General features: G+C 42.6%; 2 protein-coding genes across 2 annotated transcripts in view; one reads left to right on the forward strand and one right to left on the reverse strand.

The window, feature by feature from the left end:
• Positions 1–1,115: 1,115 nt before the first annotated feature.
• Positions 1,116–24,059, reverse strand: part of LOC127911900 (uncharacterized) — a 25,824-nt gene continuing 2,880 nt past the window's right edge. Inside the window, exons 2-12 of the mRNA XM_052479948.1 lie at positions 4,283–4,336; positions 4,080–4,133; positions 3,871–3,924; positions 3,664–3,717; positions 3,456–3,509; positions 3,252–3,302; positions 2,333–2,386; positions 2,130–2,182; positions 1,928–1,979; positions 1,428–1,478; positions 1,116–1,168 (exon numbers count right to left, since the gene is read on the reverse strand). Of these exons, the coding sequence (XP_052335908.1) occupies positions 1,116–1,168; positions 1,428–1,478; positions 1,928–1,979; positions 2,130–2,182; positions 2,333–2,386; positions 3,252–3,302; positions 3,456–3,509; positions 3,664–3,717; positions 3,871–3,924; positions 4,080–4,133; positions 4,283–4,336 (584 nt within the window). The remainder of the gene's footprint in view (positions 1,169–1,427; positions 1,479–1,927; positions 1,980–2,129; positions 2,183–2,332; positions 2,387–3,251; positions 3,303–3,455; positions 3,510–3,663; positions 3,718–3,870; positions 3,925–4,079; positions 4,134–4,282; positions 4,337–24,059) is intronic.
• Positions 8,383–24,059, forward strand: part of LOC118357971 (heparan sulfate glucosamine 3-O-sulfotransferase 1-like) — a 32,061-nt gene continuing 16,384 nt past the window's right edge. Inside the window, exon 1 of the mRNA XM_052479285.1 lies at positions 8,383–9,163. The gene's annotated coding sequence lies outside the window, so the exon portion shown is untranslated. The remainder of the gene's footprint in view (positions 9,164–24,059) is intronic.

Consider the following 24,059-nt stretch of genomic DNA (forward strand, 5'->3'; position numbering starts at 1 on the left):
AAGGGGAACAGAGGGGGATCAGAGCTGTAGTTAAAGGACATGAACACAGAGAGAGGGGAGCGGGGGGACAGAGGGGATCAGAGCAAAGTTAAAGATCTCATTTTGACATGAACACAGAGAGGGGAGCGGGGGGACAGAGGGGGATCAGAGCTGAATAGGAGTTAAAGACATGAACACAGGGAGAGGGGAGACAGGGGGACAGAGGGGGATCAGAGCTGTAGTTAAAGGACATGAACACAGAGAGAGGGAATGGGGGACAGAGGGGGACAGAGCTGTAGTTAAAGACATAAAACACAGAGAGAGGGGAGGGGGACAGAGGGGGATCAGAGCTGTAGTCACAAGGACATGAACACAGGGGAATAAGATGATAAACTAATGGGGGAGGAAGCGAGGGGAGGGGGGACAGAGGGGGATCAGAGCTGTAGTTGAAAGTCAAAGGACATGAACACAGGGGAATAAGATGATAAACTCAACAGGGGAGGAAGCACAGAGGGGAGGGGGACAGAGGGGATCAGAGCTGTTTTTAAAGGACATGAACACAGAGAGAGGGGAGGGGGACAGAGGGGGGATCAGAGCTGTAGTTAGCTGCATCACAAGGACATGAACACAGGGGAATAAGATGATAAACTAACGGGGAGAGGGGAGCGGGGGACAGAGGGGGATCAGAGCTGTAGTTAGCTGGAGCATCACAAGGACATGAACACAGGGGAATAAGATGATAAACTAACGGGGAGGAAGCGAGGGAGCGGGGGACAGAGGGGGATCAGAGCTGTAGTTAGCTGGAGCATCACAAGGACATGAACACAGGGGAATAAGATGATAAACTAATGGGGAGGAAGCGAGGGAGGGGGGACAGAGGGGGATCAGAGCTGTAGTTAGCTGGAGCATCACAAGGACATGAACACAGGGGAATAAGATGATAAACTAACGGGGGAGGAAGAGAGGGGAGCGGGGGACAGAGGGGATCAGAGCTGTAGTTAGCTGGAGCATCACAAGGACATGAACACAGGGGAATAGATGATAAACTAATGAGGGGAGCGGGGGGACAGAGGGGGATCAGAGCTGTAGTTAGCTGAAAGACAACAAGGAAGAACACAGGGGAATAAGATGATAAACTAAGGGGAGGAGGAGGAGGAGGGGGACAGAGGGGGATCAGAGCTGTAGTTAGCTGGAGCATCACAAGGACATGAACACAGGGGAATAAGATGATAAACTAACGGGGGAGGAAGGAGGGAGCGGGGGAAAGATGGGGGGGATCAGAGCTGTAGTTAGCTGGAGCATCACAAGGACATGAACACAGGGGAATAAGATGATAAACTAAGTTGGGGAGGAAGCGAGGGGAGCGGGGGGACAGAGGGGGATCAGAGCTGTAGTTAGCTGGAGCATCACAAGGACATGAACACAGGGGAATAAGATGATAAACTAACGGGGGAGGAAGCGAGGGGGGGGGGACAGAGGGGGATCAGAGCTGTAGTTAGCTGGAGCATCACAAGGACATGAACACAGGGAATAAGATGATAAACTAACGGGGGAGGAAGGAGGGGAGGGGGACAGAGGGGGATCAGAGCTGTAGTTAGCTGGAGCATCACAAGGACATGAACACAGGGGAATAAGATGACAAACTAACGGGGAGGAAGCGAGGGGAGGGGGGGACAGAGGGGATCAGAGCTGTAGTTAGCTGGAGCATCACAAGGACATGAACACAGGGAATAAGATGATAAACTAATGGGAGGAAGAGAGGGAGGGGGACAGAGGGGGATCAGAGCTGTAGTTAGCTGGAGCATCACAAGGACATGAACACAGGGGAATAAGATGATAAACTAACGGGGAGGAAGCGAGGGGAGGGGGGGACAGAGGGGGATCAGAGCTGTAGTTAGCTGGAGCATCACAAGGACATGAACACAGGGGAATAAGATGATAAACTAACGGGGGAGGAAGCGAGGGGAGCGGGGGACAGAGGGGATCAGAGCTGTAGTTAGCTGGAGCATCACAAGGACATGAACACAGGGAATAAGATGATAAACTAATGGGGGAGGAAGCGAGGGGAGGGGGACAGAGGGGGATCAGAGCTGTAGTTAGCTGGAGCATCACAAGGACATGAACACAGGGGAATAAGATGATAAACTAACGGGGGAGGAAGAGAGGGGAGCGGGGGACAGAGGGGGATCAGAGCTGTAGTTAGCTGGAGCATCACAAGGACATGAACACAGGGGAATAAGATGATAAACTAACGGGGGAGGAAGCGAGGGGAGGGGGACAGAGGGGGATCAGAGCTGTAGTTAGCTGGAGCATCACAAGGACATGAACACAGGGAATAAGATGATAAACTAACGGGGGAGGAAGCGAGGGGAGGGGGGGGACAGAGGGGGATCAGAGCTGTAGTTAGCTGGAGCATCACAAGGACATGAACACAGGGGAATAAGATGATAAACTAACGGGGAGGAAGGAGGGGAGGGGGGACAGAGGGGGATCAGAGCTGTAGTTAGCTGGAGCATCACAAGGACATGAACACAGGGAATAAGATGATAAACTAATGGGGGAGGAAGCGAGGGGAGGGGGGACAGAGGGGGATCAGAGCTGTAGTTAGCTGGAGCATCACAAGGACATGAACACAGGGGAATAAGATGATAAACTAACGGGGAGGAAGCGAGGGGAGGGGGGGACAGAGGGGGATCAGAGCTGTAGTTAGCTGGAGCATCACAAGGACATGAACACAGGGGAATAAGATGATAAACTAATGGGGAGGAAGCGAGGGGAGGGGGGGGACAGAGGGGGATCAGAGCTGTAGTTAGCTGGAGCATCACAAGGACATGAACACAGGGGAATAAGATGATAAACTAACGGGGGAGGAAGCGAGGGGAGGGGGGGACAGAGGGGGATCAGAGCTGTAGTTAGCTGGAGCATCACAAGGACATGAACACAGGGGAATAAGATGATAAACTAACGGGGGAGGAAGCGAGGGGAGGGGGGACAGAGGGGGATCAGAGCTGTAGTTAGCTGGAGCATCACAAGGACATGAACACAGGGGAATAAGATGATAAACTAACGGGGGAGGAAGCGAGGGGAGCGGGGGACAGAGGGGGATCAGAGCTGTAGTTAGCTGGAGCATCACAAGGACATGAACACAGGGGAATAAGATGATAAACTAACGGGGGAGGAAGCGAGGGGAGGGGGGGACAGAGGGGATCAGAGCTGTAGTTAGCTGGAGCATCACAAAGACATGAACACAGGGAATAAGATGATAAACTAACGGGGGAGGAAGCGAGGGGAGGGGGACAGAGGGGGATCAGAGCTGTAGTTAGCTGGAGCATCACAAGGACATGAACACAGGGGAATAAGATGATAAACTAACGGGGAGGAAGCGAGGGGAGCGGGGGGGACAGAGGGGATCAGAGCTGTAGTTAGCTGGAGCATCACAAGGACATGAACACAGGGGAATAAGATGATAAACTAACGGGGGAGGAAGCGAGGGGAGCGGGGGGACAGAGGGGGATCAGAGCTGTAGTTAGCTGGAGCATCACAAGGACATGAACACAGGGGAATAAGATGATAAACTAATGGGGGAGGAAGCGAGGGGAGCGGGGGGACAGAGGGGGATCAGAGCTGTAGTTAGCTGGAGCATCACAAGGACATGAACACAGGGGAATAAGATGATAAACTAACGGGGGAGGAAGCGAGGGGAGCGGGGGGACAGAGGGGGATCAGAGCTGTAGTTAGCTGGAGCATCACAAGGACATGAACACAGGGGAATAAGATGATAAACTAACGGGGGAGGAAGCGAGGGGAGCGGGGGACAGAGGGGGATCAGAGCTGTAGTTAGCTGGAGCATCACAAGGACATGAACACAGGGGAATAAGATGATAAACTAACGGGGGAGGAAGCGAGGGGAGCGGGGGGACAGAGGGGGATCAGAGCTGTAGTTAGCTGGAGCATCACAAGGACATGAACACAGGGGAATAAGATGATAAACTAACGGGGGAGGAAGCGAGGGGAGCGGGGGGGACAGAGGGGGATCAGAGCTGTAGTTAGCTGGAGCATCACAAGGACATGAACACAGGGGAATAAGATGATAAACTAACGGGGGAGGAAGCGAGGGGAGCGGGGGGACAGAGGGGGATCAGAGCTGTAGTTAGCTGGAGCATCACAAGGACATGAACACAGGGGAATAAGATGATAAACTAACGGGGAGGAAGCGAGGGGGGGGGACAGAGGGGGATCAGAGCTGTAGTTAGCTGGAGCATCACAAGGACATGAACACAGGGGAATAAGATGATAAACTAACGGGGGAGGAAGCGAGGGGAGGGGGGGGACAGAGGGGGATCAGAGCTGTAGTTAGCTGGAGCATCACAAGGACATGAACACAGGGGAATAAGATGATAAACTAACGGGGGAGGAAGCGAGGGGAGCGGGGGGGACAGAGGGGGATCAGAGGGAGGGAGGATGAGCTGAACGAGGGACGAGAGGAAGAAGTGGAAAGGGGGATGAGGGTCCCAGGGGTTTAGGAGGGGAGCAGGATTGCTCGGTGAAGTGCACCCCCCACAGAGAACCTCGACAGGGGGGCAGAAAATCTATCTACCTACCCCCCACAGAGAGAGGGAGAGAGAGCAAGCACAGAGCACAAACATAGAGATGGAGACTAATATAACTGTTGAAAAGGGCATATGCAGCAAATAAAGTGGGTATCGGGGTTGGGAGGAGGTGGGGAAGGGGGATTATTTCTGGATATGTTTGAATAGCAGGGGGTCTATATTTTCCATATCCCACTTCCCTCATCTTCATATCCTCCACTCCTCTGTCTCCAGTCATTTCAGATTCAGTATTGGGACTATTCACTAAATGGGGTGTATTATATGTGGTATGTACAGTATCTGGATCTAGAGGTCCTTCTGTAGCTCAGTTGGTAGAGCATGGCGCTTGTAACGCCAGGGTAGTGGGTTCAATTCCCGGGACCACCCATACGTAGAATGTATGCACACATGACTGTAAGTCGCTTTGGATAAAAGCGTCTGCTAAATGGCATATATTATATATTATAGAGTAGATTATGGGAATAAAGCTGAACACTGTGAACTGAACACTAACAGCTCTGACGAGACCCTTCCAATACAAGGTCTTTTCTCAAGGTTTCATGGTTAGATTGGTCTCTTGAAGAGCTTTGTTGTATTACATAGCTTGTTTCATCCATGCTTGTACTTTTACATATAATATATACATATAATATAATATAATATATACATATAATATAATATAATATATTTGATCATATAAAATTATAGTAATAAGGCTATTTTAAGACAATGATTTAATCCAAGTCAGACTTACGCTGAACACATACAGTTTATATGTACTGTTCGTGTCCCAGGTACCAACTGCCAACCAACCACATTTTGATTCATCTTATAGTTCTATTCTAGACAAATTCCTGACGACAAGTTCTAATAGAGTCCACTGAGTGTACAAAACATTAGGAACACCTTCCTACTATTGACTTGCAACCCCCTTTTGCCCTCAGAACAGCCTCAATTCGTCAGGACAAGGTGTTGAAAGCGTTCCACGGGAATGCTGGACCATGTTAAATCTTTTGTCTGGCCCATTCACACTATGAATGGCACACATACACAATACATGTCTCAATTGTCTCACAGCTTTAACATTCTTCTTCAACCTGTCTCCTCCCCTTACATTTACATTACATTTAAGTCATTTAGCAGACGCTCTTATCCAGAGCGACTTACAAATTGGTGCATACACCTTATGACAACCAGTGGAACAGCCACTTGCATCTAAATCTTGTTGGGGGAGAAGGGGGGTGAGAAGGATTACTTACCCTTACTTACCCTATCCTAGGTATTCCTTGAAGAGGTGGGGTTTCAGGTGTCTCCGGAAGGTGGTGATTGACTCCGCTGTCCTTCGTGAGGGAGTTTGTTCCACCATTGGGGGCCAGAAGAACAGTTTTGACTGGGCTGAGCGGGAACTGTACTTCCTCAGTGGTAGGGAGGCGAGCAGGCCAGAGGTGGATGAACGCAGTGCCCTTGTTTTGTAGGGCCTGATCAGAGCCTGGAGGTACTGATCTCACAGCCCGTAGGCTAGCACCATGGTCTTGTAGCGGAATTCAACTGCACTGGTGACATCAATAAGGGATCAGCTTTCACCTGGATTCACCTGGTCAGTCTATGGAAAGAGAAGATGTTCCTAATGTTTTGTACACTCAGTTGTCTGTATAAACTTTAGCATTTCAAAAAGTACATTGGTGATGTCTCATTGTAATGTGAGGTGGACTCAGTGTTTTTTCTGCGTTCATCTATTCTACAATAATTACTACTGATAATACATTCCTTATACTACAATCCTTACAATAATTACTACTGATAATACATTCCTTACACTACAATCCTTACAATAAGTACTACTGATAATACATTCCTTACAATACAATCCTTACAATAAGTACTACTGATAATACATTCCTTACAATACAATCCTTACAATAAGTACTACTGATAATACATTCCTTACACTACAATCCTTACAATAAGTACTACTGATAATACATTCCTTACACTACAATCCTTACAATAAGTACTACTGATAATACATTCCTTACACTACAATCCTTACAATAAGTACTACTGATAATACATTCCTTACAATACAATCCTTACAATAAGTACTACTGATAATACATTCCTTACAATACAATCCTTACAATAAGTACTACTGATAATACATTCCTTACACTACAATCCTTACAATAAGTACTACTGATAATACATTCCTTACACTACAATCCTTACAATAAGTACTACTGATAATACATTCCTTACACTACAATCCTTACAATAAGTACTACTGATAATACATTCCTTACAATACAATCCTTACAATAAGTACTACTGATAATACATTCCTTACACTACAATCCTTACAATAAGTACTACTGATAATACATTCCTTACACTACAATCCTTACAGTAAGTACTACTGATAATACATTCCTTACACTACAATCCTTACAATAATTACTACTGATAATACATTCCTTACACTACAATCCTTACAATAAGTACTACTGATAATACATTCCTTACACTACAATCCTTACAATAAGTACTACTGATAATACATTCCTTACAATACAATCCTTACAATAAGTACTACTGATAATACATTCCTTACACTACAATCCTTACAATAAGTACTACTGATAATACATTCCTTACAATACAATCCTTACAATAAGTACTACTGATAATACATTCCTTACACTACAATCCTTACAATAAGTACTACTGATAATACATTCCTTACAATACAATCCTTACAATAAGTACTACTGATAATACATTCCTTACACTACAATCCTTACAATAAGTACTACTGATAATACATTCCTTACAATACAATCCTTACAATAAGTACTACTGATAATACATTCCTTACAATACAATCCTTACAATAAGTACTACTGATAATACATTCCTTACAATACAATCCTTACAATAAGTACTACTGATAATACATTCCTTACACAAATCAAGGAAAATACACAAAGGGCTGAGATGTACTTGCGTCGCCCCAAAGGTTTAAACGTTATTTATTAAGGAAAGAAAAACCTTCAGAACATTTTTCTTTTAAAGACACGTCCTCATTTTCCAACGCATACCTTACGGTAAGATGCTTCAAGATGTCTTCACAAAGGACATGTCAAGCCCTGGTGATGACTGGGTATGTATGAGAGGGAAATAGAAACAATATATTTGGGTTGTTTTTCCTTGATTTATACCACCTCATTGTAGGGGAGTGGGGGGGGGGGTTATGTTCTATGTTCCTTCAAGGTGTTAGAACGTTATGTTCTATGTTCCTTCAAGGAGTTAGAACGTTATGTTCTATGTTCCTTCAACGTGTGAGAACGTTATGTTCTATGTTCTTTCAAGGTGTTAGAACGTTGTGTTCTATGTTCCTTCAAGGTGTTAGAACGTTATGTTCTATGTTCCTTCAAGGTGTTAGAATGTTATGTTCTATGTTCCTTCAAGGTGTTAGAACGTTATGTTCTATGTTCCTTCAAGGTGTTAGAATGTTATGTTCTATGTTCCTTCAAGGTGTTAGAATGTTATGTTCTATGTTCCTTCAAGGTGTTAGAATGTTATGTTCTATGTTCCTTCAAGGTGTTAGAATGTTATGTTCTATGTTCCTTCAAGGTGTTAGAATGTTATGTTCTATGTTCCTTCAAGGTGTTAGAATGTTATTTGTTATAAATCAGAGAGAAGAAAGGGAGAGAGGGGTTGATGGAGCGAGAGGAGGAGGGGCCGAGTGGAAGAGGAGGGGAGGAGGAGTCAGGACTAGGAATTTCCCAAGGGGTTTATGTGTTTGCGCTCTCTCTCACTCGGTCAACCGCAAAGCAAAGTCACATACACTCTCACTCATTCTCTCTTTTTGACACAGAACCAGAGACGCACGTGACACACACACATACACACACACTCACAGACACCACTCCTTAGCATAGCGGGACAAGCAGCTCACAAATAACAGAGACATCTACCACTTGGATTTTATCAGAGGCTTTAAGAAGAGACCAGACACAGAGGACTGGAGAGAAGAGACCAGACACAGAGGAGTGGAGAGAAGAGACCAGACACAGAGGACTGGAGAGAAGAGACCAGACACAGAGGACTGGAGAGAAGAGACCAGACACAGAGGAGTGGAGAGACCAGACCAGACACAGAGGACTGGAGAGAAGAGACCAGACACAGAGGACTGGAGAGAAGAGACCAGACACAGAGGACTGGAGAGAAGAGACCAGACACAGAGGACTGGAGAGAAGAGACCAGACCAGACATAGAGGACTGGAGAGAAGAGACCAGACCAGACACAGAGGACTGGAGAGAAGAGACCAAACACAGAGGACTGGAGAGAAGAGACCAGACACAGAGGACTGGAGAGAAGAGACCAGACACAGAGGAGTGGAGAGAAGAGACCAGACACAGAGGAGTGGAGAGAAGAGACCAGACACAGAAAACTGGAGAGAAGAGACCAGACACAGAGGAGTGGAGAGAAGAGACCAGACACAGAGGAGTGGAGAGAAAAAGAGTAGGAAGACAGAGGAAGCCACCAAAAGAGGAAGAGACAAGAGGAACACCAGACCGGAGTCGCAGTGACTCAGGTAAGACCTCACTCTCTCCCTCCCTACAGTATGTCTCTTATTCATACACTGAATCTCTCACCCACTCTTCCGGTCTCACTTTCTCTCTCTATCGCTTTTTTAACTCTTCCTCTCAGAGGAAGTGGTCTGTGAATGTCGGTTTGTTCTGAGAGTCATACTGTGTGTGTGTGTGTGTGTGTGTGTGTGTGTGTGTGTGTGTGTGTGTGTGTGTGTGTGTGTGTGTGTGTGTGTGTGTGTGTGTGTGTGTGTGTGTGTGTGTGTGTGTGTGTGTGTGTGTGTGTGTGTGTGTGTGCGTGCGTGCGTGCGAGAGAGAGAGCGAGGTTACTGATATGGTCTGTTTGGCAACAGTTAGTGGAAGAGTTGTGGTATGTGGATAAACAGGTAGTCATGGACGCGCAAAATGTGTTGTGGCATGTAGTAAACACTCTGTTGGTTAATCACAACTCCAGGGTAGTAAACACTCTGTTATAAACACTTTGTTAGTTAATCACAACTCCAGGGTAGTAACACTCTGTTAGTTAATCACAACTCCAGGGTAGTAACACTCTGTTAGTTAATCACAACTCCAGGGTAGTAAACACTCTGTTAGTTAATCACAACTCCAGGGTAGTAAACACTATGTTAGTTAATCACAACTCCAGGGTAGTAACACTCTGTTAGTTAATCACAACTCCAGGGTAGAAACACTCTGTTAGTTAATCACAACTCCAGGGTAGTAAACACTCTGTTATAAACACTTTGTTAGTTAATCACAACTCCATGGTAGTAACACTCTGTTAGTTAATCACAACTCCAGGGTAGTAACACTCTGTTAGTTAATCACAACTCCAGGGTAGTAAACACTCTGTTAGTTAATCACAACTCCAGGGTAGTAAACACTATGTTAGTTAATCACAACTCCAGGGTAGTAAACACTATGTTAGTTAATCACAACTCCAGGGTAGTAACACTCTGTTAGTTAATCACAACTCCAGGGTAGAAACACTCTGTTAGTTAATCACAACTCCAGGGTAGTAAACACTCTGTTATAAACACTTTGTTAGTTAATCACAACTCCAGGGTAGTAAACACTCTGTTATAAACACTTTGTTAGTTAATCACAACTCCAGGGTAGTAACACTCTGTTAGTTAATCACAACTCCAGGGTAGTAAACACTATGTTAGTTAATCACAACTCCAGGGTAGTAACACTCTGTTAGTTAATCACAACTCCAGGGTAGTAACACTCTGTTAGTTAATCACAACTCCAGGGTAGTAAACACTCTGTTAGTTAATCACAACTCCAGGGTAGTAAACACTATGTTAGTTAATCACAAGTCCAGGGTAGTAACACTCTGTTAGTTAATCACAACTCCAGGGTAGTAACACTATGTTAGTTAATCACAACTCCAGGGTAGTAAACACTCTGTTAGTTAATCACAACTCCAGGGTAGTAACACTCTGTTAGTTAATCACAACTCCAGGGTAGTAACACTCTGCTAGTTAATCACAACTCCAGGGTAGAAACACTCTGTTAGTTAATCACAACTCCAGGGTAGTAAACACTCTGTTATAAACACTCTGTTAGTTAATCACAACTCCAGGGTAGAAACACTCTGTTAGTTAATCATAACACCCTCTATATCTCTCCCCTCTCTCTCTCTGCTCTACATCTCTCTGCTTTATATCTCTCCCCTCTCTATCTCCCCGCTCTCTAGCCCTTCTCTATACCTCCCTATCTCTCTCCCCCTCTCTATCTCTCCACTCTCTATTTCCCCCTCTCTATCTCTCCACTCTCTATTTCCCCCTCTCTATCTCTCCACTCTCTATTTCCCCCTCTCTATCTCTCCACTCTCTATTTCTCTCTCTCTCTCGCCACTCTCTATTTCCCCCTCTCTATCTCTCCACTCTCTATTTCCCCCTCTCTATCTCTCCACTATCTATTTCCCCCTCTCTATCTCCACTCTCTATTTCCCCCTCTCTATCTCTCCACTATCTATTTCCCCCTCTCTATCTCCACTCTCTATCTCCAGAGAGGGTAGAGATGGAGAGGGGAGCGATAGACTGGGAAAGATAGAGAGGGGAGGGAATGCTGTCAGTTTTACAGGCTACTGACCAGTTCTATTTTGTGTAATATTTTGAGCTGATCTTAACTTTTTTGTACATCATGTTACCTATAAAAAGAAAGTCACACACTCCATATATAAACTCCCAGTAATCTTTATATAGGTGGACCCATTGTTAACAGCCGTTATAATGAAGACCATAGACAGCTCCTGAGTTTATAGTTTGGGGAAGTTTACAATTTATCCTACCAAACAGTTGGCCAGTTATGACAATTTATACATGTGCATTTTTATGAGACAGTTTAATTTGAATAACGTTTTAGTTTTGTAAAGTTTAAAAAAAAATGTTAGGTGGTTCATTATAAAAATCTGAATTAAAAAATTATACAAATCTAAAAGTTAAAATTCAAATAATGCAAGAACAACACCCTTTGACACCTGGACACATTGATACACCGTGATCCATTGTGCGGCTAAAAACATTTGAGAATGGAACTCACAAATAGCTATAGGCCAATGCAGTAGTATTAGAGTCAGCTAAGTAAAATATATAGGCCTAAAACCAACAAACAAAAACCGTAGAAAATATCCCGATGGAAATACAGGTTCATCTCTCTACTCTGCCTATCTGCCTCCCTTTCTATCTGTCTTGACTTGAGCTATCGCTAGTGAAGTGCAACATTGTATCAACTCAGCAGGTTGGCGTGCTCAGGCGGCTCCCTCCACGTCATCAGGACAGAGAAACCACACACATGATCATTGCTCACATAAAGCAAAACTAAACCGAAACTTGTTTCTCACAAGTGTAGCAGGTTGTCTACTCTGCGTATCAGCACAATTTACCACCTTTTATTATTTATTTATTTTTCTTAGTTGTTTTGCACTGACTCCTTTGCACTGGCTCTATGCACACTCCAACACATACACACAAAACACACACATGCTTATTGATGCACACTCCAACACATACACACAAAACACACACATGCTTATTGATGCCACTCACACACAGACACACAAAACACACACATGCTTATTGATGCACACTCACACACAGACACACTATCACACTTCACACACTTCTGCTACTCTGTTCACAACAATAATAATATATCCTTCTACTACTCTGTTTATAATAATGTCCTTATCTTCTACTACTCTGTTTATAATAATGTCCTCTTCTTCTTCTACTCTGTTTATAATAATGTCCTCTTCTTCTTCTACTACTCTGTTTATAATAATGTCCTCTTCTTCTTCTACTACTCTGTTTATAATAATAATTATAATAATAATATCCTTCTGCTACTCTGTTTATAATAATGTCCTCTTCTTCTTCTACTACTCTGTTTATAATAATGTCCTCTTCTTCTTCTACTACTCTGTTTATAATAATAATTATAATAATAATATCCTTCTGCTACTCTGTTTATAATAATGTCCTCATCTTCTTCTTCTACTCTGTTTATAATAATGTCCTCTTCTTCTTCTACTACTCTGTTTATAATAATAATAATAATAATATCCTTCTGCTACTCTGTTTATAATAATGTCCTCTTCTTCTTCTTCTACTCTGTTTATAATAATAATAATAATAATATCCTTCTGCTACTCTGTTTATAATAATGTCCTCATCTTCTTCTTCTACTCTGTTTATAATAATGTCCTCTTCTTCTTCTTCTACTCTGTTTATAATAATAATAATAATAATATCCTTCTGCTACTCTGTTTATAATAATGTCCTCATCTTCTTCTTCTACTCTGTTTATAATAATGTCCTCATCTTCTTCTACTACTCTGTTTATAATAATGTCCTCTTCTTCTTCTACTCTGTTTATAATAATGTCCTCTTCTTCTTCTACTACTCTGTTTATAATAATGTCCTCTTCTTCTTCTACTACTCTGTTTATAATAATAATAATAATAATAATATCCTTCTGCTACTCTGTTTATAATAATGTCCTCATCTTCTTCTTCTACTCTGTTTATAATAATATCCTCTTCTTCTTCTACTACTCTGTTTATAATAATGTCCTCTTCTTCTTCTACTACTCTGTTTATAATAATAATAATAATAATATCCTTCTTCTACTCTGTTTATAATAATGTCCTCTTCTTCTTCTACTACTCTGTTTATAATAATGTCCTCTTCTTCTTCTACTACTCTGTTTATAATAATAATAATAATAATATCCTTCTTCTACTCTGTTTATAATAATGTCCTCATCTTCTTCTTCTACTCTGTTTATAATAATGTCCTCATCTTCTTCTTCTACTCTGTTTATAATAATGTCCTCTTCTTCTACTACTCTGTTTATAATAATAATAATATATTCTTCTACTACTCTGTTTATAATAATAATAATATCTTCTTCTTCTACTCTGTTTATAATAATGTCCTATTCTTCTACTACTCTGTTTATAATAATAATAATAATATCCTTCTGCTACTCTGTTTATAATAATGTCCTCTTCTTCTTCTACTACTCTGTTTATAATAATGTCCTCTTCTTCTTCTACTACTCTGTTTATAATAATGTCCTCTTCTTCTTCTACTACTCTGTTTATAATAATAATAATAATAATAATATCCTTCTGCTACTCTGTTTATAATAATGTCCTCTTCTTCTTCTACTACTCTATTTATAATAATGTCATCTTCTTCTACTACTACTCTGTTTATAATAATAATAATATCTTCTTCTTCTACTCTGTTTATAATAATGTCCTCTTCTTCTTCTACTACTCTGTTTATAATAATATCCTCTTCTTCTTCTGCTACTCTGTTTATAATAATATCCTCTTCTTCTTCTGTTTATAATAATGTCCTCTTCTTCTTCTGTTTATAATAATGTCCTCTTCTTCTTCTACTACTCTGTTTATAATAATGTCCTCTTCTTCTTCTACTCTGTTTATAATAATATCTTCTTCTTCTTCTACTCTGTTTATAATAATACCCTCTTCTTCTACTCTGTTTATAATAATATCCTCTTCTTCTACTCTGTTTATAATAATAATAATATCCTCTTCTTCTACTCTGTTTATAATAATATCCTCTTCTTCTACTCTGTTTATAATAATAATAATATCCTCTTCTTCTTCTACTGTTTATAATAATAATAATATCCTCTTCTTCTTCTTCTTCTTCTACTCTGTTTATAATAATGTCTTCTTCTTCTTCTACTCTGTTTATAATAATATCCTCTTCTTCTACTGTTTATAATAATAATAATATCCTCTTCTTCTTCTTCTTCTTCTTCTACTCTGTTTATAATAATGTCTTCTTCTTCTTCTACTCTGTTTATAATAATATCCTCTTCTTCTACTGTTTATAATAATAATAATATCCTCTTCTTCTTCTTCTTCTTCTTCTACTCTGTTTATAATAATGTCTTCTTCTTCTTCTACTCTGTTTATAATAATAATAATATCCTCTTCTTCTTCTGTTTATAATAATATCCTCTTCTTCTACTCTGTTTATAATAATAATAATATCCTCTTCTTCTTCTGTTTATAATAATATCCTCTTCTTCTACTCTGTTTATAATAATAATAATATCCTCTTCTTCTTCTTCTACTCTGTTTATAATAATGTCTTCTTCTTCTTCTACTCTGTTTATAATAATAATAATATCCTCTTCTTCTTCTGTTTATAATAATATCCTCTTCTTCTACTCTGTTTATAATAATAATAATATCCTCTTCTTCTTCTGTTTATAATAATATCCTCTTCTTCTACTCTGTTTATAATAATAATAATATCCTCTTCTTCTTCTTCTACTCTGTTTATAATAATAATAATATCCTCTTCTTCTTCTGTTTATAATAATATCCTCTTCTTCTACTCTGTTTATAATAATAATAATATCCTCTTCTTCTTCTGTTTATAATAATATCCTCTTCTTCTACTCTGTTTATAATAATAATAATATCCTCTTCTTCTTCTTCTACTCTGTTTATAATAATGTCTTCTTCTTCTTCTACTCTGTTTATAATAATATCCTCTTCTTCTACTGTTTATAATAATAATAATATCCTCTTCTTCTTCTTCTTCTTCTTCTACTCTGTTTATAATAATGTCTTCTTCTTCTTCTACTCTGTTTATAATAATAATAATATCCTCTTCTTCTTCTGTTTATAATAATATCCTCTTCTTCTACTCTGTTTATAATAATAATAATATCCTCTTCTTCTTCTGTTTATAATAATATCCTCTTCTTCTACTCTGTTTATAATAATAATAATATCCTCTTCTTCTTCTTCTTCTTCTACTCTGTTTATAATAATGTCTTCTTCTTCTTCTACTCTGTTTATAATAATATCCTCTTCTTCTACTCTGTTTATAATAATATCCTCTTCTTCTATAATAATATCCTCTTCTTCTACTACTCTGTTTATAATAATTATAGTAATATCTTCTTCTTCTACTACTCTGTTTATAATAATGTCCTCTTCTTCTTCTACTACTCTGTTTATAATAATAATAATATCTTCTTCTTCTACTCTGTTTATAATAATGTCCTATTCTTCTACTACTCTGTTTATAATAATGTCCTCTTCTTCTTCTACTACTCTGTTTATAATAATTATAGTAATATCTTCTTCTTCTACTACTCTGTTTATAATAATGTCCTCTTCTTCTTCTACTACTCTGTTTATAATAATATCTTCTTCTTCTACTCTGTTTATAATAATAATAATATCTTCTTCTTCTACTCTGTTTATAATAATGTCCTATTCTTCTACTACTCTGTTTATAATAATGTCCTCTTCTTCTTCTACTACTCTGTTTATAATAATTATAGTAATATCTTCTTCTTCTACTACTCTGTTTATAATAATGTCCTCTTCTTCTTCTACTACTCTGTTTATAATAATATCTTCTTCTTCTACTCTGTTTATAATAATAATAATATCTTCTTCTTCTACTCTGTTTATAATAATGTCCTATTCTTCTACTACTCTGTTTATAATAATGTCCTCTTCTTCTTCTACTACTCTGTTTATAATAATTATAGTAATATCTTCTTCTTCTACTACTCTGTTTATAATAATGTCCTCTTCTTCTTCTACTACTCTGTTTATAATAATATCTTCTTCTTCTACTCTGTTTATAATAATAATAATATCTTCTTCTTCTACTCTGTTTATAATAATAATAATATCTTCTTCTTCTACTCTGTTTATAATAATGTCCTCTTCTTCTTCTACTACTCTGTTTATAATAATTATAGTAATATCTTCTTCTTCTACTACTCTGTTTATAATAATGTCCTCTTCTTCTTCTACTACTCTGTTTATAATAATGTCCTCTTCTTCTTCTACTACTCTGTTTATAATAATAATAATATCTTCTTCTTCTACTCTGTTTATAATAATATCCTCTTCTTCTTCTACTCTGTTTATAATAATATCCTCTTCTTCTTCTACTCTGTTTATAATAATATCCTCTTCTTCTTCTACTCTGTTTATAATAATATCCTCTTCTTCTTCTGCTACTCTGTTTATAATAATAATAATCATATCTTCTTCGTCTTGTCTCAACATTTTAAATTATACTCAAGACACATTTTCTTCAATGTGAGTCGTTGTCCCCAAGGTGGGAATGCAGGCAAAAAGCTTAGGTCTAGATATTATGCCCATAGAAATGCAAATAGTCTTATTCAGGACAGATTTTGGCAAGAGTGAGCCATCTCGCTTCTCCTCTTCCTCTCTGCTAAAATTAGCGAGTGAAACAGCGCCCCTCTGTCTTACTATATGTAAGCCAATGTATCTGATGCTGTCTGGCCAGAAAAGGTATGACATGCCATACTCCTTTTGTCCAGACATTATCAGATGCATGAGCTACACATACGGAGACAGAGGGGCGCTGTTTCGCTCGTTTGGATGCTTTATCTGTCTTTCCGTTGATTTTTTTTACTAGGCAAGTCAGTTAAGAACAAGTTCTTATTTCCAATGACAGCCCAGGAACAGTGGGTTAACTGCCTGTTCAGGGGCAGAATGACCTTGTCAGCTCGGGGGTTTGAACTTGCAACCTTCCCGTTACCAGTCCACCGCTCTAACCACTAGGCTACCCTGCCGCCCCAGGTGTGCATCTCAGTCAACTAAATGATCAATATTTTATTTGCACAGGCAAGGAGGTAGGGTAGGGCAGGACAGGAAGAGGGGAGAGGTAGGGGGTGAGGAAGAGGGGAGAGATAAGGGAGAAGAGGGGAGACGGGGAGAGGGGGGGGGGGAGAGGTAAGAGGAGACGGGGGAGGAAGAGGAGATTGGGGGAGGAAGGTGATAGAGGAATTCTAAATTCCTGTATGTTTTATTGCCAAAATCAATTCGCACTCATTTCTAATTCATTAATGAGTTGTAAGTTCATTAATTATGCATGAAGTAGATTGAGACCAGTCTTAAAAGCCAAAGGTAAACAGCGTTTTTTACAAGAAAGTACCAAATGCATACACACATTTCCACAGGTTATAAACTGAAAATGACGTCAGCGTTTTCCAAACGTTCTATTTCACAAGTAGAGGGGCCCCCTAGCTCTTGAGCCTTCGCGTTATCAGCACGAAGTCAAGGCCAGTCAGTATAAATCAACATTCTAGACAATCTGGAGATGGCCCGTTCCCACCACCTGGAGATTTGTACAACTGAATCAACTAAGGAACAGACCTTCATTGTTACTAAACTCCTGATTACATTATATACAATTGGGAAAGGGAGCAAGAGAGAAAATGCACATGTACAGTACATTATAGCATTTGGACTAGTCAGTTCTGATTGGAATGTATACATAATTAGTCATTTCAACCATAATTTCCTCTATCAGAAGGGGAGAGGTGGGGAGGAAGGGGAGAGGTGAGGGGAGACGGGGGGAGGAAGGGTAGAGGTAAGGGGAGACGGGGGGAGGAAGGGGCGAGGTAAGGGGGAGGAAGGGGAGAGGTAAGGGGAGACGGGGGGAGGAAGGGAGACGGTGGGAGGAAGGGGATAGGTAAGGGGGAGGAAGGGGAGACGGGGGGAGGAAGGGGAGAGGTGAGGGGAGATGGGGGAGCAAGGGGAGCGGTAAGGGGAGACGGGGGGGGAGGAAGGGGAGACTGGGGGAGGAAGGGGAGAGGTAAGGGGAGACGGGGGGAGGAAGGGGAAAAGGGGAGAGGGGGGAGGAAGGGGAGAGGTAAGGGGAGACGGGGGGAGGAAGGGGAGACCGGGGAGGAGGGGAGACGGGGGGAGGAAGGGGAGAGGTGAGGGGAGACGGGGGGGGAAAGGGGAGATGAGGGGGAGGGGGGGGAGACGGGGGAGGAAGGGGAGAGGTGAGGGGAGACGGGGAGGAAGGGGAGAGGTGAGGGGAGACGGGGGAGGAAGGGGAGAGGTGAGGGGAGACGGGGGGAGGAAGAGGAGACGGTGGGAGGAGGGGGAGAGGTGAGGGGAGGAACGGGGGGGAGGAAGGGGAGACGGGGGGGAGGAGAGGTGGGGAGACGGGGAGAGGTGAGGGAGACGGGGGAGGAAGGGGAGAGGTGAGGGGAGGAGGGGGAGGAAGGGGGAGACGGGGGAGGAAGGGGAGAGGTGAGGGGAGAAGGGGGAGGAAGGGGAGACGGGGGGGGAGGAAGGGGAGAAGGGGGGAGGAAGGGGAGATGGGGGAGGAAGGGGAGACGGGGGGAGGAAGGGGAGAGGTAAGGGGAGACGGGGGAGGAAGGGGAGAGGTAAGGGGAGACGGGGGGAGGAAGGGGAGACGGGGGGGGAGGAAGGGGAGAGGGGGAGGAAGGGGAGGGGGAGGAAGGGGAGAGGGGGAGGAAGGGGGAGGTAAGGGGAGAAGGGGAGAGGAAGGGGAGACGGGGGAGGAAGGGGAGACGGGGGAGGAAGGGGAGAGGTAAGGGGAGACGGGGGGAGAGGTAACGGGGAGAAGGGGGGAGGTAAGGGGAGACGGGGGGAGATGGGGGAGGAAGGGGAGATGAGGGAGGAAGGGGAAATGTAAGGGGGGAGGAAGGGGAGAGGTAAGGGGGAGGAAGGGGAGACGGGGGGGGAGGGGAAGGGGGAGATGGGGGGGAAGAGACGGGGGAAGAAGGGGAGAGGTAAGGGGAGAGGAAGGGGAGAGGTAAGGGGAGACGGGGGAGGAAGGGGGAGGAAGGGGAGATGGAAGGGGAGGCGGGGGGGGAGGAAGGGGAGACAGGGGGAGGAAGGGGAGAGGTAAGGGGAGACGGGGGGAGGAAGGGGAGACGGGGGGAGGAAGGGGTGAGAAGAGGTGGTAAAGCCATTTTTCTTGGTCAATCAAAACCCTCCAACTCTTGAAATTTGATGTCTGAGAAACATGGATAAACATCTCATTCTGAAGGGAGACTGTGAGACCTGGTTGGTCTGCTTCCTCTGTCCATCAGTTCAGGTCTGCATCTAGTGAGAGCTGGTTGGTCAAGCTTCCTCTGTCCATCAGTTCAGGTCTGCATCTAGTGAGAGCTGGTTGGTCTAGCTTCCTCTGTCCATCAGTTCAGGTCTGCATCTAGTGAGAGCTGGTTGGTCTAGCTTCCTCTGTCCATCAGTTCAGGTCTGCATCTAGTGAGCGCTGGTTGGTCTAGCTTCCTCTGTCCATCAGTTCAGGTCTGCATCTAGTGAGAGCTGGTTGGTCTAGCTTCCTCTGTCCATCAGTTCAGGTCTGCATCTAGTGAGATCTAGTGAGAGCTGGTTGGTCTAGCTTCCTCTGGCCATCAGTTCAGGTCTGCATCTAGTGAGAGCTGGTTGGTCTAGCTTCCTCTGTCCATCAGTTCAGGTCTGCATCTTTTTTAAATTTTACCTTTATTTAACCAGGCAAGTCAGTTAAGAACATATTCTTATTTTCAATGACGGCCTGGGAACAGTGGGTTAACTGCCTGTTCAGGGGCAGAACGACGGATTTGTACCTTGTCAGCTCGGGGGTTTGAACTCGCAACCTTCCGGTTACTAGTCCAACGCTCTAACCACTAGGCTACGCTGCCGCCGTCTAGCTTCCTCTGTCCATCAGTTCAGGTCTGCATCTAGTGGAGAAACGTTCACTGGGAGAGCAAAAGGCAGATCTTTAGGTCCAGCGCTGTATCAGAAATATTTGTTATATTTTCGCAGCTATTATTATGACTGCAATAGCTGACGGTGCATGCATTTGTCTCAAGTTCTGTAGGTTATTGGCAGTCATTGTCCTCAACTTCAGTTCGTCTGGGGGCAGAATAGTCCATTGTGGATTGATACTACAGTTTATGAAAAGCATCGGCTACAACAACAAGTGGATTGAGTGATGGCAAATGTTTTTAAAAAACAGACAAACAACAACATCCAGTATTGGCTTAGTAATTGGCTTCGACGAGAAAAGGCCTTTATGCATCGTACTTATCGTCATAGAAAAAATACTAAGCTCCTGTAAATTGTACTGTATGTGTGAGGCACGTTCGCAATAAGCACGATATAGCCTAAACATTTGAATAGACTATGCTTGGAGAAGTACGTCCTTGGTAACCAGACAATAGGTACTCATTGAAAATGGGAATGGACACTAACCGAATGGAGCGCGCACTGCAGGTAGGCCTTTGTGAATTGTGAATAATGCAACAACAACAAAAAGATGTCGGCAAAAGCTTTGCGAGCAGACCATTTGGAAACCTTTTATGGATGGGCTCCTTGGCTGATGCATGTCCAGGATAGAAAAAAAGACACCAGACACATTGCTGTTGAGCCAGCTTTCGTCATAGTAGGGAAAAGCTCACCTACTGAGGGCTTGTTTTTTTATCCAAAGAAACGGAAAACAATCAATTGTTACAGGAAAATAACTTAAACGTCTCTAAATACGAGTGTTACCGGATTATCTCCTCATACAGTATAGTCTACATGGAGGGGTGTTACCGGATTATCTCCTCATACAGTATAGTCTACATGGAGGGGTGTTACCGGATTATCTCCTCATACAGTATAGTCTACATGGAGGGGTGTTACCGGATTATCTCCTCATACAGTATAGTCTACATGGAGGGGTGTTACCGGATTATCTCCTCATACAGTATAGTCTGTTACCGGATTATCTCCTCATACAGTATAGTCTACATGGAGGGGTGTTACCGGATTATCTCCTCATACAGTATAGTCTACATGGAGGGGTGTTACCGGATTATCTCCTCATACAGTATAGTCTACATGGAGGGTGTTACCGGATTATCTCCTCATACAGTATAGTCTACATGGAGGGTGTTACCGGATTATCTCCTCATACAGTATAGTCTACATGGAGGGGTGTTACCGGATTATCTCCTCATACAGTATAGTCTACATGGAGGGGTGTTACCGGATTATCTCCTCATACAGTATAGTCTACATGGGGTGTTACCGGATTATCTCCTCATACAGTATAGTCTTGGAGGGGTGTTACCGGATTATCTCCTCATACAGTATAGTCTACGTGGAGGGGTGTTACCGGATTATCTATCCTCATACAGTATAGTCTACGTGGAGGGGTGTTACCGGATTATCTCCTCATACAGTATAGTCTACGTGGAGGGGTGTTACCGGATTATCTCCTCATACAGTATAGTCTACATGGAGGGTGTTGGGATTATCTCCTCATACAGTATAGTCTACATGGAGGGTGTTACCGGATTATCTCCTCATACAGTATAGTCTACATGGAGGGGTGTTACCGGATTATCTCCTCATACAGTATAGTCTACATGGAGGGGTGTTACCGGATTATCTCCTCATACAGTATAGTCTACATGGAGGGGTGTTACCGGATTATCTCCTCATACAGTATAGTCTACATGGAGGGGTGTTACCGGATTATCTCCTCATACAGTATAGTCTACATGGAGGGGTGTTACCGGATTATCTCCTCATACAGTATAGTCTACATGGAGGGGTGTTACCGGATTATCTCCTCATACAGTATAGTCTACATGGAGGGGTGTTACCGGATTATCTCCTCATACAGTATAGTTCCGGATTATCTCCTGGATGGAGGGGTGTTACCGGATTATCTCCTCATACAGTATAGTCTACATGGAGGGGTGTTACCGGATTATCTCCTCATACAGTATAGTCTACGTGGAGGGGTGTTAGATTATCTCCTCATACAGTATAGGAGGAGGGGTGTTACGGATTATCTCCTCATACAGTATAGTCTACATGGAGGGGTGTTACCGGATTATCTCCTCATACAGTATAGTCTACATGGAGGGGTGTTACCGGATTATCTCCTCATACAGTATAGTCTACATGGAGGGTGTTACCGGATTATCTCCTCATACAGTATAGTCTACATGGAGGGGTGTTACGGATTATCTCCTCATACAGTATAGTCTACATGGAGGGGTGTTACCGGATTATCTCCTCATACAGTATAGTCTACATGGAGGGGTGTTACCGGATTATCTCCTCATACAGTATAGTCTACATGGAGTTACCGGATTATCTCCTCATACAGTATAGTCTACATGGAGGGGTGTTACCGGATTATCTCCTCATACAGTATAGTCTACATGGAGGGTGTTACCGGATTATCTCCTCATACAGTATAGTCTACATGGAGGGTGTTACCGGATTATCTCCTCATACAGTATAGTCTACATGGAGGGGTGTTACCGGATTATCTCCTCATACAGTATAGTCTACATGGAGGGGGTGTTACCGGATTATCTCCTCATACAGTATAGTCTACATGGAGGGGTGTTGGTTATCTCCTCATACAGTATAGTCTACATGGAGGGGTGTTGATTATCTCCTCATACAGTATAGTCTACATGGAGGGGTGTTACCGGATTATCTCCTCATACAGTATAGTCTACATGGAGGGGTGTTACCGGATTATCTCCTCATACAGTATAGTCTACATGGAGGGTGTTACCGGATTATCTCCTCATACAGTATAGTCTACATGGAGGGGTGTTACCGGATTATCTCCTCATACAGTATAGTCTACATGGAGGGGTGTTACCGGATTATCTCCTCATTATAGTCTACATGGAGGGTGTTACCGGATTATCTCCTCATACAGTATAGTCTACATGGAGGATTATCTCCTCATACAGTATAGTTACATGGAGAAATCTCTCCTCATACAGTATAGTCTACATGGAGGGTGTTACGGATTATCTCCTCATACAGTATAGTCTACATGGAGGGGTGTTACCGGATTATCTCCTCATACAGTATAGTCTACATGGAGGGTGTTTTATAGTCTACATGGAGGGTGTTACCGGATTATCTCCTCATACAGTATAGTCTACATGGAGGTGTTACCGGATTATCTCCTCATACAGTATAGTCTACATGGAGGGGTGTTACCGGATTATCTCCTCATACAGTATAGTCTACATGGAGGGTGTTACGGATTATCTCCTCATACAGTATAGTCTACATGGAGGGGTGTTACCGGATTATCTCCTCATACAGTATAATGGAGGGTGTTAATGGATTATCTCCTCATACAGTATAGTCTACATGGACCGGATTATCTCCTCATACAGTATAGTCTACATGGAGGGTGTTACCGGATTATCTCCTCATACAGTATAGTCTACATGGAGGGGTGTTACCGGATTATCTCCTCATACAGTATAGTCTACATGGAGGGGTGTTACCGGATTATCTCCTCATACAGTATAGTCTACATGGAGGGGTGTTACACGGGTACCGGATTATCTCCTCATACAGTATAGTCTACATGGAGGTGTTACCGGATTATCTCCTCATACAGTATAGTCTACATGGAGGGTGTTACCGGATTATCTCCTCATACAGTATAGTCTACATGGAGGGGTGTTACCGGATTATCTCCTCATACAGTATAGTCTACATGGAGGGGTGTTACCGGATTATCTCCTCATACAGTATAGTCTACATGGAGGGTGTTACTGGATTAT

Source organism: Oncorhynchus keta, chromosome 25, assembly GCF_023373465.1.
Source record: "Oncorhynchus keta strain PuntledgeMale-10-30-2019 chromosome 25, Oket_V2, whole genome shotgun sequence".
Classification (NCBI taxonomy): domain Eukaryota; kingdom Metazoa; phylum Chordata; class Actinopteri; order Salmoniformes; family Salmonidae; genus Oncorhynchus; species Oncorhynchus keta.